This window comes from Mesocricetus auratus, unplaced genomic scaffold (assembly GCF_017639785.1).
Source record: "Mesocricetus auratus isolate SY011 unplaced genomic scaffold, BCM_Maur_2.0 Super-Scaffold_100028, whole genome shotgun sequence".
NCBI lineage: Eukaryota > Metazoa > Chordata > Mammalia > Rodentia > Cricetidae > Mesocricetus > Mesocricetus auratus.
In genome coordinates this window covers 3840696-3860847 of record NW_024429209.1, presented here as the reverse complement: position 1 = coordinate 3860847, position 20152 = coordinate 3840696, and the positions used below count along the sequence as shown (strand labels likewise).

The following is a 20152-nucleotide window of genomic DNA, read 5'->3' as shown; positions in this document are numbered from 1 at the left end:
CTTGTTATTATTTATGAAAGGAGCGAGGCAGTCCCTCAGGTAACCATCCACTCATCAAGGGTTGGCTCGGGGTAAGAAGTCAGTTGCCCTTGTGTGGCCTGCCCTGCGCAGGCACCTAACTGGAGCTCACTCCAGGAAGAGGTCTTACCCTTGCTCATGTACTCTGTCACTATGTAAATGGGTTCCTCTGACACCACGGCATACAGCTGTACCAGTTTCTCATGCCTCAGCTTCTTCATGACTTGGGCCTCCTGCAGGAAGGCCTCTGGAGACATGGTGCCTGGCTTCAGGGTTTTGATGGCAACCCTCGTGGTGCCGTTCCAGGTCCCTGTAAGGGAGGGACATAGCAACCTCAGTAAGGCCACCATTCTGTTGTGCTGGGGCTAGGCTGGCCTACATGGGTCCTATCTCCACCCTCGCCCCCAGCTCATGGAATGGGCTCAGGCAAGGCCAGGGACCTTACTGAGACTCTATTCCCACTTACAAAATGAGCCCCAGGAATGGAAAGTCCTCCCAGGGCTGGGAAATGTATGTCTGGAGCCTACTAACAAACTGTAGTGGCTACTAGACATTGATTGATCAGGTATGTTGCCAGAAAGCAGGACAACAGCCTGATGGGCAGGTGACCAAGGTCCCATCTCAACTACTTTCACTTGGGGTGACCACGTTTCTGGGTAGGGCACTGTTGGTAGGTACTCCAGGCATCAGCAAGCAGAGCATAGGACAGAGAAGAGGGAGGCCTGTGTCTGAGGACACTGGGGACACCTAGTTATACCACAGTAGGCAGGGAACTGACAGGCCAGCCTGGGAGTCCTTGTCACAGGACTGGGTCTGGGGGTAGCATATGTCACCTCTCTAGCCCTTCTTGAGTCAGGCCGTTCAGGGATCTGTTTATGGTGACTCCTGGTCTGTGTAGAGTCCCAGAAAGAGGCAAGGCGGGAGGCTCTCTCAGATCCCCATGACACCCTTGCCAAGAATCACAGTTGACAAGGACCAAGGCTGCAGCTCACCCAGGTCCTGCCCAAGCCCTCCTTTTGGTCTGAGCTTAGGAGCTGGCTTGCCTCCTCACAGCCCAGGACGTCCCTTCCGCACCTGGCCCCAGGCCCTCTAGTGCCCTCTGACGGGAGGAGAGTGAAATGGTACGGCCACCGAAGCCCCAACCAGTCTCCCTCTGCTCCTGGGTGGGCAGAGAGCAGCTAGTGGCAGAGGGGCCTGGGTTTGGTTAGGGCTGTCTGCAGTTCACTGTCACAGGGGACTCCCAAGGGCTCCAGGGTTAGACAGGAAACGGGACATTGACTTCCCACTAACGCTTCCCCACGGCACTTTCTCTTTCTGTGGCACACTAATATGCAGATGCCTCTTGAAGCTTAACATCAGTCCCCATTTCACATCAGGAGGCTGAGGCTTGCTCTGAGCCCTGACCAGACCCTCACGGGCCCTGGAGGACGGTGGTGCCCAGGCCCCAACTGCTATTGGTACACAGCTGTCCTAGTCTTCACATGCAGGGGCTACAGGGAGTTGGGTGTGCCCATCTCAGTGCTGACCCCGGCTGGGTCATGGTCAGGGGGAAGGGACATGAGCAAGTATGTTACATGTGGGTTTAGAGTGTCGTAGGAAATGTGATACTCTGCACAATAATGAAATAAAGACAGAGACAAAGAGAGGGACACCCACAGTCCTTGAGCTGTCTGGCTGGGATGGGGACAGGGGTGTGTGTGCCTTACCCATCCACACCTCTCCGAAGCAGCCCTGGCCCAACTTGACCTCCAGGCGCAGGGACTCCCGGGGGATCTCCCAGGCATCCTTGGCCAGGCCCTGGGTCTGAGGCTTGGATGTGGGGCACACGGTAGTGAGGCGGTGGCACAGGCCATCAGCATGCTCTGGAGGTGGAGGCAGGGAATGGGACTCAGGCAGGGTGCCACAGCAGGCTGGCTTCCCTGTCCCCGGGAAACGGCCCGATGCATCATGTACACACCAGCTCTGGGGATAGGCAGACACCCTCCTGTATATCACCACAGGCCTGCAGCACAAACCCACCTGCTCCGTTCACTCTTTCATTCACTCGTCCATCAGATTTGAGGGTGCCGGAGAACCAGGGGGAACAGGTATGGGATTCTACCCTAGGGAGGCCATAGACAACCCCCCCCCCCCGCCCCCAGTCTCCTATCAAAACCCCTCTGCACACAGATCAAGTGGTGTTGGAAAAGCTGTCAGCTTGGGGGACTGGCCGGTGAAGGCCTGGAGCAACCGGCTTGGAGTCTCACCCCAGAGGATTTGGTCTGGGCCCAAATAAGGCCCAGAGGAAGAGGCAGACTGACAGAGAGGTGGATGGTCATAGAGAAAGAAGCCAGAGGCCCGGGTTGAGGGAACAGCTCAGGCAGCTTAAGCCTGCAGCCGCCATGCACATTAGGGCACTCCAGCCCCAGCGCTACACACAGCCCGCCCTCCCGCCCGCCAGCACCCCAGCTCCAGCCCCCTCGCTGTTCTCTATCAAAGAAGCCTCCCCTCCTCCTCTCCCAGGAACCGGCTCAAACCAGTCTCAGGGCTGCAGAAACAATCACCACCAGCTTCTGCCCCTCCCTTCTAGCTTGCTCAAGGCAGACCCCTCCTCATCAGCCAGCTGCGGAGGAAGGCAAGGAGGGGGCTGGGCAGGGAGAGAGGGAAGGAGGGAGGAGACAGGAGAGACATCCCAGGGCTGAGGAGGCACACCCTGTGGTACCCTACCCCCTCCAGGGTGGCAGCCAGTGAGTTCCCACACAGCCAGGGGACACTCACTGGAGTAGTAAGCCACTAGCTGCTGCAGGCTGTTGAACTGGGTGCGGGAGGTGATGTAGAAGCCGCCGCTGTCCAGTTTGCGGATCTTGTAGTGTTTCACATTGAGGCCCTTGGCATTGTCGAAGTCGGATACGGAGAGGCAGTAGGCACCTGTGGACCGGAAGGGAGGAGACGTCTGTGGCACCCTGCTGATGTGTCCCTTACCTGAGGAAGTGAGTTCAGTCCCCACCCTCTTTCAGCATCTTGTGTGACAGCATCTTGCGTGATGAGGAACAGGTTCCAGAGCAGCCACGCAGGTACAGTCTGGCAAGGCATGAAACCCGCATCATAGGATCCCCCCAAACACTTAGCCTTGGTAAGACCTCCGAATCCCAAGCGGGCTCCTAACCGTATGATCCTGCCAAACCACTGCTGTCCCCTAAGGGCCTTAGTTTCCTCCTCTAGACAATGAAACTCCTGTGAAGAGTCATGTGCCCTCTGCAAGTACCTCATACGTGCTGGCTGGGGTCTAGGAATGGCCCCAGGCAGCCGCTGTTCTTAGCATGACTGCTGCCCTCTCTCAGTTTGTGCACCCCCATGTCTGTCCTGCTCTGCTTCCTGGAGACCATCGGAGCAGACAGGAATAGTGGCTGGCTATGTGGACCTATGTGAGTGCTGACCCTGGTGTCCATAGTAGTCCAGGGCAGGAGGCACACACTGAGTGTGGCCTGTGGGGCCTGCCCCTCCCTGACCCTGAAGCCTAGAAAAAACGCAGCAGGCAATGTCCTGAACAGAAACCTTTGTTAAATAGAACCAGGGACATCTGGGGTAGCATCAGGGAACAAAAGGAGCTGAGCCCCAGAGGTGGGGCACAGGCTTCAGAGACCTGACAGGTAGTGGGCAGCTCTGAATGGAAGGCCTGTCTCTCCATCACCCACTGCCGAGGCCCCTGGAGCCCTGCTGGACATCAGCAGGAAAATATGATGACCCTCTAGTAACCTGGGAGGAGCCCGGTGGGGCTGGACCCGGGACCCCTCCTTGCCTGTCTCAAAGCTACACTGCAGATGGCCCAAATCATGTTCATACAGAAGGCAGGAAGCCATGGCAGGGACCACATATACACACGGTAGCATCGATGCCCAGGGACCCTATGCTCACATTTGCCCATACCCCCTGAGCCGCAGGAGCCAGGACCACACCACCACATTTCACTTCCAAGCAGCTCTGGCTAATCCAACCCCAACGCACAAGCATCGCATGGGGGTGCATGCTCTCTTCCTTCTCCCGCTGAGCCCCAGGCCCACAGGAAGCAGCCTGGCTTGGTTGCCATGGTGATGGGCTAGGAGAAGGGGCAGGAACTGAGCTGAGACAGACTGTGGGGGAAGGGGAAGGCCAGGAAAGGCCCTTGGGAAAGGGGAAAGGGAAACAGAGGAGCCCCTGCATCCCTCCGTAGCCACCTCAGGAACAAGTGTGGCTGTGTTAGCTCCTTATTCCCTGTGACCACTCCCCATGGGAGAATCTGGCCACGGCAGAAAGCCTCAGCGTGGGTGCCCTGGCCACCTCTGGGTTACTGTCTTCCTCAGGCACCCTCTTGACTTTAATTCCTGCTGTCACTCCACATAAGCGCTCTTCCCTCCCCATGCCACGTACCAAACTCCTATTCACTCTCCAATGCGCAGCTCAAGCGATACCCTCAAAGCTGAGTTCCACCAGCCACAGATGTCTCGGGCATACCTTTTGTGGTCTCACTCTCCCTCACAAGGAAGGTTCCTCTCGGGTTCTCGGCATTGAGCAGTAGCCGCTCTGACTCCCGCCTAGTGATCTTGCCAAAGTACCACCTGGGGCAGGAGGGACAAATCTGTGTTGGTTGGCCAGTGTTCACTGCCCACAATGCTGGCCCTGGGTACTGGGACTCAGAGTGGCCGACTGTTGCCACTCAGGCCCAGGAGGGGCACTGTGTTAGCAGTGGCAGTAGCAGCTGACAGTAGCCAAACGACATACTCACTCCTCAGCCTGGATGGAGTCGGAGGGTGCCACATAGTTGCTGGGGATGTAACCGGTCTGTCCCGTGCTCAGCGAGTGTGCCAGCCACCAGTCTCCCTCTCTGAGCAGATGGGAGGGAGCAAAGAATGACGTCATCAGGGGGGAGCAGGGTTGGCAACCCTGACCTTCCCAGGTGAAAGGCCAGGCTCTGCAGCAAAGGGGGCTGGGCCAGCCTGTGTCCACAGCAAGCCAGCAGGAGCTGGCCTGGACCTCACATCATACCTCCCTGTCACACTGACCCAGAAAGATGCCACCCAAAACCTCAGCAGAACTGAGCCCTGTCAGCCCAGAGGCACTGTCCACAAGTGCATAGCGGCCTGCAGGTGCCAAGGGCTGCCTTGGGAGAGAGAGGGGGAGGAATTTCCCTGTCTGGGGGAGGAGGAAGGGTAAGCAGGGTGTACATGAGATGGATGCCAGATTAGACCTTCAAAGTCTCCCCAAGCCCTGAGAGCCCTGGCCCCCAATAGAGACAAGGCTAGCCCTTCTGGGGCCCAGCAACAGTTCAGGCCCATCCCTTCAAACAAGCAATACTTGCCACTATCCCAAATCATAGCTCACTCCTAAAAGTCCTTAACCGAAACTACAAGCCTCCTCCTGCAGCCTACCCCATCCGTGGGGAACGTGAAGCCATGCCCAAAGTCACACAGCCAGTCATGGGGAATGAGGTGGCAGAGCCCCAGTGCTCAGGGCCCTCTACTCTAACTGCCCAGGAAGAAGGGGAGGAAGGTGGAAGGAAGAGGGAGGAGGGAAGAGGGAGGAGGAGGACTCCCAGCAGTATCCGGGCCCTGGGCCTGGGCAGGAGGGGGAGGGGAGGAAGTACCTTTGCAGCCATCTGAATGTGAACCAGGTCTGGCTGGAGCAGGGGTCCAGAGACAGAGGGAGGAGCAAGCGAGAGCCCGGCCGGAGAGAAGAGGTAGAGATGGGGGTGGTGAGAGGCCGTGGCTGGGGGCCGAGGGACAGAGCGAGAGCCAGGCAGTGCTGGGGACACTGGGGACAGGGCTGGGGGCAGCCAGAGGCCTCACATCCAAAGCAATCAAAGGGGACAGGGCAAAGGCTGGAGGTTTGAGGTAAGATCTGGGGACAGGACCTGGGAGGTAGGCTCCAACCCTTCCCACCCCCTGTACAGATGGAAAGACTGAGGCTGGAGAAGCAAAGGACTCTGTGCAAGGTCACACAGCCAAGCCAGATCTTGCCCAGGGAAAGTGTCTCCCTGTGGGTACCACGAGGCTCAATGGCTCTCCAGTTCATCTCCATGCAAGGTTTGGGGGTTGGCAAGGTGGGTGTCACATGAGTCAGCTGGTGTCACCTTGGTCCCCTCCTTGGCCCTGAGAAGATGCACAGCAACCCCACCCCGGCCCAGACACGGAAAGGCCCTGGCCTCACATCACACAGCCCCAGCTCGGACACACCGGATGTCTGAGCATATCTTCACCCAGACTTACAGATGGACAGGATGAGGCCAGGAGCAAACGGGGCTGGGGGAGCTTGGAGGACCTGCTGGAGGCCAGGTGAGCACAGACTGGTGTTGGGCAATAGGGGTCCCTTCTAGACAGACGTGTGCAAAGGGCATGATGGGAGCTGTGCAGGACAGACACACAGACAGGGTGCAAGCTCACCCAGGACCCGTGCCCCACTGCTCTACCCTGCTTGGGGTATACACATTTTCCTGTCTTATTTGACCCCCAAGGTTATCCTACAAGGAAGAAAGCAAGACTCCCACCCCCAGCTGATGAAAGTACATTTGAGAGAGGAGGAAAACATGGTCACTCTGGCAAAAGAGACCAGTGTTTTCTTATAGAGTTGGTGAAAGTGAGGTATGGAGGAGAGGGTTTGCCCAAGGTTACAGACTCAGGTCCAAAGCTCTATAAAGTCTTTCAATTCAAAGCATCCATCTCCCCGGTGGGGAAAGAAAGGCACAGAGAGAGCCATCATTTGCCCAAAGCCACAGAGCGTAGTCAATGGCAGAGAGGCTGAAATCAAGAGGCCTCTGATGACCGCAGCAACCTGAATCCACAGAGGCTGAGATCCCAGAAGCAAAGGGACAGGATGGCAGTCCAGGAAAGGGAGAGTGAACGACCAGGTTCCATCCCAGGCTTGCTACTCAGTAGCCATGTGACCTTGGACAAGGGCCTTCACAACTCTGAGCCTCAGTTTCCTCATATGTAAACTAGACCAGCTCCTCCACCATTACTGTTGCCTCCAAGGTCGGAGAGGACAAGATGAAAGAGGTGTGGGTGGCACAGCACAGGCTCGCTTTTGCTTCCCACAGAGGGCAGTTCCACCCTGGGTCTTGAGAGATGAATAGGAGTTCACCAGATGGATAGAGGAGAAGGAATAGTTCAGGCAAGAGGAGCAGCATGCACACGGGTCAGGAGGCAGGAACAGCGAGACATATCCAGGGGTGTGGAAAGCTTGCCTCCTTGGCCAGGCCTGTGGGGCTCTCGATGATGGGTTCCTCTACCCTCCAGAACACCCCAAATCAAACTCCCCGAGCCTTACCTGCTCCAAGGAGAGCCCCACAGCCCAGCGCATACCTCCAGCCAGCAGACGCCCCCTCCCGGGGATGCTGCCCCCACCCTTACCTGCAGTAGCTCGGATGGGCAGCCCTTCCTCATGGCCATCTTTTGGGGACCCCAGCCTACCTCTACCCACCGCTGGCCTGGCCTGGGGCAGCCCCCTCCCCACCACACTGCCTCCCTCCCTGGCCTCCAGAATGCATGTGGGTAGCACTCAATGTGGAATCACAAACCAGAAGAGGGAGGTGGTGAGCTAACAGGAAGGTATGGGGAGAGGATGGAGGGATGCAGGATAAGCTGAGGGGACAGGGATGGGGAGGGAGCTGGAGACCACGAGCAGGGCAGCAGGGAAAGCGCATGCAGAGAGCAACCCCCAGCCTCAGCGAAGCGTCCCCCTCCACCCGGCCTCGGTACACACCTGACATCCACCTTCCTCCTAAGGGCCAGCGAGAGAGAAGCAGAGAGAGGGAGAGACTGAGGTGCCAATGCAGGGTCCAGGAAAGGGGAGGACAGTGGTAGGGGTCTAGGGAGGGCCACCACCCACCAAGGGCAGAAGCAGCCTTGCAGGCTCTTCAGCGCCCTCTGCCGGCAGCTCTGGGTATAGACAGGCCCACACCCCCAGTGCATTCCCGGCAGTGCCACTCACGTGTTGTTGACAATCTGCAGTCGCTCTCCTTTCTTGAAAGACAGGTCAGTCTCTGTCCTTGACTCATAGTCATAGAGGGCCACAAAGGTGGTCACCCCACCTGCAGAGAGAGATTCGAGATGTCAGAGCCCTGGGGGATGGGGACTGTCTTCCTCAGCCACCTGCCCAACCCTAAGAAGTGGCACACTGAGTCCCTGTGAAGGGGGCCTGTGCCTCCCTGCGGGGCTGCAGGCAGGCTAAGCGCTCCCTGTCTGCCATGTCTAGCTGACACAAGCAGAAGCCCCAGAGAACAGGCACCCTTGTTCTGCTCAGACCCCAGCACACAGTGGTGACTCTGCCTCTGTTTGTGAGTACCTGGAAGCTCTGGGCATCTGGGCCAAGCGGCAGGGCCCTTCCCTTTAGTCCCTTCTCACCCATAGCTGCTCCTCCGACTCTTGCAGCCCACCCTCCGTTGCCTAAGGCTCCAAAGTGCTTCTCAAATGAACGAATGGGTATGTGGCTGAGTCTGGCAGAAGCAGACACTCTGTCCAAGGGTCGCCTGTGGTGGGCTGTGGAGCTGGGCCACCAGCCCGTCTGCATCCTTGTGCATCAAGCAATGGCTGCAGGTGCACAACTGCATCTGAGGGTGCAAGACTGTATGCACACCTGTATCTGTGTGTGCTGCATTGCAGGTGCCTGGCCTAGTTGTGTCTCCGGGAGCACAGTGAACACTGTGAGCATTTCCATGGTGTCTCCACTCAGCATGGGCACATAACATGGCTAGGTCTGGTCGTGAGAGGTGCCTGCGTAGGTGTGCAGCTGTGCGTGTGGCTGGGTCTGAATCTGAGCAGTGTTTGCACATGTGGGTGTGCAGCTGTATGTGTGGCTGGGTCTGGGTAGGATGTGCCCATGTGAGTGTGCAGCCGTGCGTGTGGCTGTGTCTGAGCATGGGATTTGCACGAGTGGGTGTGTAGCCGTGCACTCATCTGGCAGGACCTTGAGTCACCCAGCTCAGGCCCTCGGCGTCTGGGCTGCCGCACCTCGCAGTGCCAACAGAGGGCGCAGGGGCGCACTCGGGCCACCACACAGTTGAATCGGGAACAAAGGATGGACGGGAGGCGGCAGCTAGGCGGGCTAGGGCCGTCCTTCCCTCTGAACCTCTGGGTCCCCTACAGCCCTCTCCTTCCGAACCCGTAATGCTCTGAACCCAGCAGCCCCAAAAGCGCCAGGAACCCCGCTGTCCAATTTAAGAGTCCTTCCCCACTCTCAGCCTCCCGTAAACCAAATCCCCAGAGCCCAGAAAGGGTACGCCTCAGCCCAGGGACACCCAGCAAAGGGGAGAGCCGACCTGCCAGAGGCCCGGCCCTCTGCGGGGAGGTGACTGTGTCCGAGGAGTTGAAACCTCCGAAGAGCTTGGACTCAGCGGTGTTGGTGGCCACGAAGGCGGCGCTGGGCCCTCGGTGGCCATCGGCGGAGGCGGGCTTGCTCGGTGTCTGCGAAGCCGGGAAGGCACCCCCCGCCCCGTGCACGTTCTCGGCGGGCTCCAGGCTGCGGCGCCTCTGGCTGGCATCTTTGGGCTTGCTCTTGTTGCTGCCCATGATCCTGGCTGGGGGCGACAGAAAACCCCGAGGTAGAGGAGAGCCCCCTCTCCCCCGACTCAGCGGGTAGAGAAAGAGCCAGCCTGGGAGAGCTGGCCTCACCGTTCCTTCACTGGTAAAATTGGCATGTTGGTGGCACCTTAGGACTGAGTTATGCCAGTACAAAGCCCTGACCACCGCTACCCAAAGTCAGTTTCAGTCCTTTGTACGCAGGGGCACTGAATCATACCAGTGTCCCCAGCACAGAGGAGGGGCAAACTTAAGTTTGACCAGTTGTTAACACAGTGGTGGTGGGGGATGCTAAATGTGATGGTTGCAGCAGGAGTGGTGTGTGGCTTGAAGAAGGATGGCCACGGGGCGGCCCTCCGGCCACAGGACTTCTGCAAACACTGCTTGCTAACAACTTCAACTATCAACTCGAAGTCACTTCCTGGGTTGGAGATGTGCCTCCGCAGGGAAAGGCACCTGCTGCAAACCCTGCTGACCTCAGTTCAATTCCCAGGACCCACATGGTGAAAAGAGAGGCGAGAGGAATGGTCCTGCAATTTGTCCTCTGATTTCTTTTTTTTTTTTAAAGATTTACTTATTTATTACATATACACCAGATTGAATTGTAGATGGTTGTGAGCCACCATGTGGTTGCTGGGAATTGAACCCAAGACCTCTGGAAGAGCAGTCAGTGCTCTTTCCTCTGAGCCATCTCTCCAGCCCGTCCTCTGATTTCTGACCTTCACACATGCCATGGCTCACACACACCTCCCCATAAGCACACAGAATAAATAAGGTCCAATAAAAATGTTTCAAGTCACCTCCATTAGGAGGGGCCCCCAAATCCTTTCACGAGCCCCCTGACTACTGCACCCCCTTGTTTACATGCGCCCAGCACTGAGTGAGGTGCACAGCAGGTGCTTAATGAAAAGCCAAAAGAACGATGCAGGGTGAGAGGAATCTGAGTTCAAAGATGAAGCCCAAAGCTTGGGAGGTGGGACTAGGGCACACAGAGGGAACCGCGTTGAAGGCTCCGTGGCGTCCAATGCCTGCTATGCTCTTCCACAAGCGTGCCCAACCCAGGAAGCTGGGCTGGGGGCTCCTTGCTCTCATCTCCACTCACCTGGTGGGCAGCAGGGCTACCCCAGTGGATCTGGGGAGCAGCCTGGGGGCTTGGCACAAACACCAGCTGTGGCGTCCGGGATCTTAGCCTAGAGACTCTTCTCCACCTCTCCTGCTGTGTGTCCCTAGGTGAGTTGCTCCCCTTCTCTGGGCCTCGACATCCGCATCTATAGAGCCTCTGTGGGGATGTGAACATGAAAACTGTTAGAGCTCTTACTCTGAGGGCCATCAGAAGATGCCCCTTGCCAAAATGTCCTTCGGCCCTTCCAAAGATCCTGGGAACCAGAGAAAGGAGTTGGCACAGTATTCTGGAAGGCTCAGAAACTGGCTCCCCAGTTCTGGCCTCAGCTGTCTGGTCTACACTAGTATGAGACATCCTCCCCATGCCATGTCTTCCCCTTATGTGACAGCTATGGCCGAATGGGGCCATAGCAGGGGTCACTCTGCCACTAGATCACCGGCATGTGTTCTGGGTATGCCACCAGGGGGTGGGTGGGGGTGAAGCCCCTGGGATGCAGAAGGCCTCAGCATCAGGCCAGATGTCCTTACAGAACAGCTGTCTTCAGTACCAAACCCAGCTCTGCAGCTCCTACCCACGAGGACCTGGATACAGCAGTCAGCCCTTTACTCTAAGAGCTGTGGAGGTGTACACTGGGGTGTGGCTCAGGTTGACACCCAGACTCGGAGAGTGTGGGGCTAGGAGGCTTGCCCAACGGCCCAAGCAATCACCAGATTCCCAAGGGCAGGCCATGAGCCGGCAGGGAAGGCCTGTTTCCATGGCAACCCGTTCCCTCCAGATCGTTCTGAGGGGTTGGCTAACCAATGAGTTTCCCTACGGCCTGGCTTGCTAGAAGTCAGCCCAGTTGACCCCCTCAACACCCAGGCAGTTACACAGTTCCCGGACATCAGGTCCTTGGTTAACTGTTCCAGAAGGACTTTAAGAGACATTACAAAATACAAAAGATTTTAAAATAAAATCTATTTACTATACACAATTGCCTGAGTGCAAGAGCTTTCTTTGGAATGAACATAACAGTGCATAGTGCGCCCCCTGTTGTTGGAGGGGATCAAGAATGTCTCTTGGCAGATGTGCTTGAAGAGGGGGAAAAACAGCCCCCAGAAGATGCATGCCCCATCTTTTGAGGGGTGGAACATGAGACCTTACACTAACCAAGGGGAACACACACCTCCCAGTATACAGAAAAGTAAAGTAGGCAAACCCAAGGGGACCCGGGCCACTGGATGCCAGGCAGGCTGGTGTGTGGTAGGATCTGTCTGTGGTTAACGCTGGTTATGCAGACACCAGGTATCTGAAGAGGCAGCAGGGTTGGGAGCCAGCCCAGGAGTGGGTTGTAGCAGAAGGGCAGGTGACACTCAGCACCCTCTGAGTCTAAGAGGGGAAATCAAGGGATTGTGGGAAAGGAAAGAGCCCCTCACACAAGCTGTCCAAGCCTCTCTTCAGCCAAGAGTCCATAACTGCAGCACAACAGAAGCTTGCAATGGAGGCTGTCAGTGTAGGCAAACGCCCCTCCTGCCAGTGTGGGTAACCCCCTCCTGCCAGTGTGGGTAACCCCCCTCCTCTCAGTGTGGGTAACCCCCTCCTGCCAGTGTGGGTAACCCCCTCCTCCCAGTGTGGGTAACCCCCTCCTCCCAGTGTGGATAACCCCCCCTCCTCCCAGTGTGGGTAACCCCCTTCTCCCAGTGTGGGTAACCCCCCCTCCTCCCAGTGTGGGTAACCCCCCCTCCTCCCAGTGTGGGTAACCCCCCCTCCTCCCAGTGTGGATAACCCCCTCCTCCCAGTGTGGGTAACCCCCCCTCCTCCCAGTGTGGGTAACCCCCCCTCCTCCCAGTGTGGGTAACCCCCCTCCTCCCAGTGTGGGTAACCCCCTCCTTGTGCGGGAATTTCCAATAAGAAGTAGAGCTCAGCCAGTAAACACTGCTGTAGAACCTGACAACCAGAGCCCCAGTCACAGAACCACAGTGAAGAGGGACCCTGGGAAGGGGTCTTCTGACCTTTACGTGCTTGCTGTGACTTGCGTGTGCCCACACTCACACATACCATACACACACAATAACAAAGACTGAACTAGCAATGAGCCATGGATAAGGTCCAAGATTGCATAACCTTTCAGTGTGACCTTTCTCCATTTCCAGCTAAACCTGCCGTTTTCTTTTTTATGTGCATTGATGTTTTGCCTGCATATATGTCTTGTGAGGGTATTAGATCCTCTAGAACTGGAGGTACAGACGGGTGTGAGTTTCCATGTGGGTGCTGGGAATTGAACCCTGGTCCTCTGGAAGAGCAGCTACTGCTCTTAACTGCTGAGCCATCTCTCCAGCCCCTAAACCTGCCATTTTCTAGGAATCTCCAAACCCCACTCACTCACAGTGACACATCCGTGTGGCCCAAGGTTTTCCCATCACACTGTAATCCTCCCCAAGGCACACAGAGCCACCCTACAACCTCACCTGGGATGGAAATGGGGCTAGAAAGATGGCTCAGTGGCTAAGAGCACAGGTTCAGATCCTAGCACCCACATGACAAACCTGGCATCTGGCAAATGCCTGCAAGTCTGGGATGGAGGGATCCAATGCCCTCTTCCAGCCACCTAGCACAAAGGCAAATGAACCCACACACATGTGCACACCAACACACATGTGCACACCCATACACATGTTCACGCGTGCACACACACACACACACACACACACACACACACTAAATCTTTTCCTTTTAAAAAGGGGACCGGGTATAGTGAGTGGTACACGCCTGTAATCGCAGCACTCAGGAGGGAGAGACAGCATATCTATGAGTTCAAAGCTAGCCGGCTATGCACAGTGACTTCAAGACCAACCAGGGCTACATAGTAAGACCTTACCTCAGAAAGAGAGTGGAGGCAGGCAAAGAAGACAAGGAGACGGATCCCTTAAAAACTCCTCGAGCACCGGGCGGTGGTGGTGCACGCCTTTAATCCCAGCACTCGGGAGGCAGAGGCAGGAGGATCTCTGTGAGTTCAAGTCCAGCCTGGTCTACAGAGCAAGTTCCAGGACAGCCTCTAAAACAATACAGAGAAATCCTGTCTCGAAAAACAAAAACAAAAAACAAAAAAAAACCTCCTTGAGCAACATAATTCCAAAGCCTCCAGAATTTCACACACAGCTAGAGCTAAGAGACTGGAGGCCCTTCAGAAGCCCACCGACACCTGTGTGTCCTGTCCTTTTCATGTGCATTTCTCTTTCTATTAAACCCCATGTTTAAATGGCATCTGTGTGTGTGCACGCACGAGGTGTACATGCTTCTGGGTACCTGTGAGGGATGCCCTCACCCGCACACGTGGAAGCCACATGCTGGAAAGAAGATGGCTTCCTCAGTTGCTTCTTCACCTTGTCTTTTCCAGACAGGGTCTCACATAGCGCAGGCTGACCCTGAACTTGCTAAGTAGCTGAGGATAACCTGCTGACCCACCAAGCCCTGTTTATCGGTGTTGGAGAAGGAACTCAGGGCGTTTGCACGCAGGCAAGCACTCTACCAGCTGAGCTACCTTCCCAGCCCTAAATTCTTCTCTTTCCTTCTTTTTAAAAAATAATTGTTTATTTTTATTTTATGTACATTTGCATTTTGCCTGCATGTATGTCTGTGTGAGAATGTCAGATCCCCTGGAACTGGAATTACAGACAGTTATGAGCTGCCCATGGGCGGGTGCTGGGAATTGAACTCAGGACCTCTGGAAGAGCAGCCAGTGCTCTTAATCACTGAGCCCTCTCTCCAGCCACCTCCACCCCCAATTCTTTCCTGAATAAATTCAATTCTGCTTTATACCAACTCTTCCTGAAATTCTTTTCTTCAGCTCCTCATGAGTGGAGATTTCTGAAAAGAACCCTGCAGGCTGATGTAGACGGCGGTGTGGAACTTCTATGCACAGGACCTCTGGATGTGAGAAGCACCCGGAAACACATAGAAGACCTGTATCGATAGGCCTCTCTCTCAGCATGGTAACCTGCCCAGCAGACTTGGGAATTGCTGTCTATGAGGGAGCAATAGACACTAAGCTCCTTGGACGCCAGGCTTCCTCTCAGGACAGCACTCAGGATACACAGGCCACTCCCAGCTGCTCTACAAACATTTGACTGAGCACAGACACACAAAGCTGCACCCTGCTTAGTCACTGAGAGGGTCACATTACAGAGATGGAGGATTGCTGGGTGCCAGTATCCAAACCCTCCAGAAACTGGACCCCTGCTCTAAGCTCTTGGCAAACACCAGGTCCTCCTGAGCATCTAGGATGTGGGTATTAATAGCATCCTTAGTTAACTGATGGGGAGGCCCAGGCACAGAGAAGCTGAAGAAGTTGCCTGAAGTCACACAGCAAGAGTAAAAAGATGAGGGTGACAGAGGTAAGAGCCACATAGGGCAAGCAGGGAAAAGGGCTCCGTGAGGGGTTCGGTGGGATCTCAGGGCCCCCTTAGGACCTATCTCTCTATATATAGTAGTTGGGGAGTAAACCAACAAGGCCTTCAGCAGCTCTTTTGGGGGGCATGCAGGAGGGTGTCTCTTGGAACTCAAACTCAGACCTCAGGCTCCCTGGAGTAGGGGTGTGATATGTGCCCAGTCACTATGAGTCACCATTTGAGGGGCCCCCATCTCTTCCGCCACTTAAAAGCTATGAAGCAGAGATAGGTCCTTGAGGGCTGAAGGGAAGCAGTGAAGGATGTGAACTGGGAGGCCTGAGGTCCCAAGAGGAAGGTGGTCTGACCACAGGCTCCTGATTAATTCCAAGACAGTTAGGGCTTCCACAACTCCTGCCATACCCCAGCACCATCTGACCAGGGCCTGCCTAACCCTGCATCTCCATAAGCCTGCCCCCACCCCCTGGGCAGTTCAGCCCCTCACCAAATACTCGCAGAGCACTGATTCTAGGGGAGCCCTGTCGAACTGCTGCAGCCTGGAGCCCTGAGGAAACTCCAGAACCTTCCTCCAATATAACCTGTCCCAACCTAGCCCTGTTCCTCAAGCCAGGGCCTTGCCATCTTCAAACACACAGCCATGGTGTCCCCCTCAGCCAGAGGCATCTCTGCGAACCACAGAGGCCTAATGATCTCCACAGAAAATGAGTAATAACTGGGTGTCCATCAGGGATTCTAAGCAAACAACTACCTCCGTCACTCTGAGGACACCAGGCAGCACCAGAGTTCAGTACCAGAGTTCAGTACCAGAGTTCAGTATTGTTTGAGAGATGCTCCTGGCTCTCTGTCAAAGTGAAGAGAAAATGTAAAGATTATAGCCTCTTGATGGGAGGGAACCATCTCCACTGGCATCATGAGCCTTGCTTTTCTCATCTGGAAAGTGGGGTTAATCTCACCAGTTACCCCACAGGGTTGGTGAGAGACTGAGATGACCCAGGCTCTGGGCTCAGTGCTGCCCATAGCAAACAGGTACTACTGCTGTAGTAAGACTAATACATACACATACTCAAGGCTTAGGGAAAATTCTGGAAAAAACCCCAAGTTTTCACAATGTTTCATTCGACAAAGGGTAGGACCGGAAAAGGAAAATCCCCTTTTTACTTTATATCCTGTGTCAGGTGACATGTGGAAGTTAGTGTCTCATGATAATAACTATTATCTGCAGGACTATGGATGGAAGGGACCTGAGGTCTTGTGCTCACCAGGCAAGTAGCCCAGGAATAATGAGTACTTAAGAACATTCTAGAGTACCCTGTGCTGAGGCCTAAATGGCTGGCCCAGGGTTCACTGATCTGCTCTGGGTAGCCTCACTGCCTAGTCTCCCACTGCCCAGGACTCTACACTCCTTCTCTGGGAGGTTCACAATAGTCCTTCTCCCCTGAAGACCTGTTTCCTCTTCTCAGGGTGAGGGAAGCCAGGTATGGCAGGGGACATGGATTTGCATCTAACTGAATCTTCTTCACAAGCCATGGCATCCTCCCAGTTTCCCACCTTTCCGATGGGCATGGGCTGGGGTATAATTCAGAGCAGGATGCTCACCTACCCTACACTCATGAGCCCCCAGACCCATCACTAGCACCACAATAAAGAAAATATCCAAACAAGCAGATAAATAAATGGATGGAAAGTAAATAGAATAGCTGACAATACGCCTAACATTTGGAGCTAAGAGTCCGTGTGACAGTGCAGAATCGGTCTCTGATAAACACGTCTTACAGAGAACAGAGCAAAGGGCTGGAGGGACTTGAACACCAAGCACAAAGCTGGGTGCTCACAAGGGACTCCCAATTGTCCCTACAGCATAGGGAAGCAGAGGCTGTGGCTGCGCCCATCAAGGTGAGACCAAGGTTCAGAGAAGCCAGAGCCTGGCCCAAGCCAACAGAGGAAATAAAGCCAGCCATGCCCCTGGCCCTGCCCACCATGATCACAGGCCTGGGGCTCCAATGCCAGGGGAAGGTGCCAGCTCACCTCTTCCTAGGCACACAGACTAGGCAGGCCTCAGCTGACCTCTCCAAAACGGAAAAGCATGAATGTTCCCACTTAATTGAGTTTGTAGGGAAGGTACAGGCCATTTGCAAAAGGTTCAGCAGGAGGGAAGTGACTGACAAGTATCTGCTCATAGTGTCATTTCTGTAGAAGACATGCCCTGACCTCTGACCTCTTATGATTGTTGTCACCATGGGACAAAGACCTCCCACAGCCTCACCAAGCAGCAAGGGATGGACCAAGAAAGGGATCAGAGAGTCACAGTCTATGGACAGTATAGAGGCCAGAGAGAACAAGAGAAAACATTCTAGAGAAATGGTTCAGTGGTCAAGAGTGTGCACTGCTCTTGTAGAGGCCCCTCATTCAGTTCCCAGCACCTACATTTAGAGCCCACCAGCACCTGTAATCCCAGTTCCAGAGGCCTCCGTGGGCACTGGCACTCACGTGCACATACCCATGCACGTAACTAAAAAACAATATACTCCTTTAAAAAAATACACTGAAAAGCAGCCACACACACAGTGAATTATGCACAATGACAGTGAGCTAAGCTGTTACCTGGAAGTCAGAAACATATTCACACACATTAGTAGTGAAATGAAGGAAAGGCTAGCATTACAAATGGTCATTATTCCCTAAAACCTTCAAGCTGAGCATGAGCCCTGAAAATCCCTGATGAGATGCTAGGCAAGGTTGCGATCACCTTTAACCTCAGTACTCAGAAGGCTGCAGCAGGTGGGTCTCCGTGAATTCAAGACTAACCTGGTCACATAGAGAGTTCCAGGCCAACCAGGGCTACATAGTAAGACCCTGTCTCCAAAAACCAAACGAACAAACAAAAACCCTAATGGACTGATAGTGGTGGTACACTTGGGAGACAGAGGCAGATGGATCTCTGTGAATTCAAGGCCAGCCTGGTCTACAAAGTGTTCTAGGACAGTCAAGACAACATAGTGAGATCTGTCTCAAACAAACAATAAACAAGCAAACGAACAAAAACCCTAATGGGATTTATAAAATACATTTTTATTTTATGTATACAAGTATTTGTTCTCATGTACATATGTGGACTTTGTTGTGCCTTGTGCCCAAAGAGGCCAGAAAAGGACATTGGGTCCCTGGGAACTGGAATACAAGCAACTGTGAGTCACCATGTGGGTGCTGGAAACTAACCCCAGGTCCTCTGTAAGAACAGCCAGTGCTCTTAACTTCTGGGCCACCTTTCCAGGCCTGAGTTTGTCTTTTATCAGTGAGTCAAGTTTTTGTTGTTGTTGTTGTTTTTGGTTTTGTGTTTTTGTTTTGAGACAGGTCTTTCTACATAGCCCTGGCTGTCCTGGAACTTACCATATAGACCAGGCTGGCCTCAAACTCACAGAGATCCTCTTGCCTCTGACTCCTGATTGCTGGGATTAAAGGCATGTACCACTATGTCCAGCATAAGTAATATTTTTAAAGACTTAAGTTTCTTTAGAAAAAGAAATTAAATCAACCCACATAAAAACTGAAAATGTAGCTAAGCATGGAGATACACACTTGTGAACCCAACACTCAAGAGGCAGGAAGATGGTGAGTTCAAGGCCATCTTGAGCTACAAAGAGCCTACCCTGTCTAATAAAAAGAAAGAAAGAAAGAAAAGTCTAGGTTGAGCAATAACAATGCACACCTTTAGTCCCAGTACTTGGGAGGCAGATGCAGGTGGATTTCTTTGAGTTTGAGGCCAGCCTGGTCTACAAAGTGAGTTCCAGGAATTACAGGACAGCTAGGCCTACACAGAGAAACCCTGTCTCAAAAAGAAAAAAAAAAATGGGAAAAAGTCTGCCTGGCTTGATAAACAAATTTAAACAAGAAAAAAATACTTGCAACTCAATGTGATAGACGAGGGTTTTCTTAATATATAAAGAGTTCACACAAGATTAAAAAAAATAACCACAGACAGTTCACAGGAAAAGCAAACTGAAAGAGCCTTAAACACACCACAAGACTCGACAGAAAAACACACACAGAACCACACTGACCACCCAGCAACAGCAGAATCTACATGCTCCTCAAGTGTGCATGGAGCAGACTCCAAGTCAGACCATATGCTACGCCATAAAACAAGGCTCAATAAATTTCAAAGAAACGAAATCACACAAAGTGTGTTTCCAGCAATGGTGGAGCAGAATACATCGATAACAGAACGAGATTGGGGACCTCACAGGTGAACACTACCAAGGAAGAAAACACAAAAATAATTAGAAAATACTTACAAAAGAAAAACACAAAACACAACACTGCAAGATTCTGGACACAGTAAACAAGGAACTTCAAGAGAACTTTGCAGTGTGAATGTCCCTGCCAAAAAAGGGAAGTCTCAAATCAATGCGCTGACCTGACACTGTCAAAACAAACCAAACTCAAGGCGAACAAAAGCAAAGGAATAATAAAGCTTAGCACGGAACTGACAGGGCAGAGAATAGAGGAAAGAGTCAACAGAAGCAGGCCAGTGCGTTTAAAAAGACCCACAATACAGCTCTAATAGCTACTGAACAAGAAAGAAAGAGAAGGCTCGGGCTACCCAGGCCTGAATGGAAGCAGATTATCAAAACCCTTAAATAAAATGAGCAGGGTGTGGTGATGCACACCTGTAATCCCCACACTCTGGAGCCTAAAGCAAGAGGACCGTGAGCTTGAGGGTAGCCTGAGCTACATAATGAAAACCCGTTGGAAGGGTAGGGAAGACTCAGGCATCGTGCTCATCATCAGAAGACAACTTGTGGAAATCCAATCTCCCCTTCTACTATGTGGGTCCCAGGGGCTGAACTCAACAGTCCTGGCAGGAGTGCCTAACTGCTGAGCCACACTGCTGGCCCTAAATCAGTAATTTTTTTTATTTGTGTATGTCTTTGCTTGCATATGTGCATGCCACCCATGTATTGGTGTCCACGGAAGCCAAAAGAGGGTGTCAGATCATTTGGATCTGGAGTTGCAGGTGGTCATATGCCTCCCAACATGGGTACTAGAAATCAAATTTAGATCCTCTGGAAGAGTAGTTCAAATTCCTATTACTAACCACT

At 53.7% G+C, this 20152-nt stretch overlaps 1 protein-coding gene across 6 annotated transcripts in view; it reads right to left on the bottom strand.

Annotated features, from left to right (window-relative positions):
• The window catches only part of Src (SRC proto-oncogene, non-receptor tyrosine kinase), a 48686-nt gene that overhangs the window by 4413 nt on the left and 24121 nt on the right, over positions 1-20152 (bottom strand). For 3 of the 6 annotated variants that reach the window (XM_040732627.1, XM_040732626.1, XM_040732628.1), the window contains 10 exons: positions 10648-10824; positions 9287-9544; positions 7960-8059; positions 7732-7749; positions 5618-5650; positions 4760-4858; positions 4489-4592; positions 2776-2925; positions 1725-1880; positions 149-328 (listed from right to left, as the gene is read on the bottom strand). In XM_040732627.1, the coding sequence (XP_040588561.1) occupies positions 149-328; positions 1725-1880; positions 2776-2925; positions 4489-4592; positions 4760-4858; positions 5618-5650; positions 7732-7749; positions 7960-8059; positions 9287-9536 (1090 nt within the window). In that variant the 5' untranslated portion in view covers positions 9537-9544; positions 10648-10824. Of the gene's footprint in view, positions 1-148; positions 329-1724; positions 1881-2775; positions 2926-4488; positions 4593-4759; positions 4859-5617; positions 7701-7731; positions 7750-7959; positions 8060-9286; positions 9545-10647; positions 10825-20152 lie in introns of those variants that run through there. The other 3 variants (XM_040732629.1, XM_040732630.1, XM_040732625.1) reach the window with 3 other exon arrangements.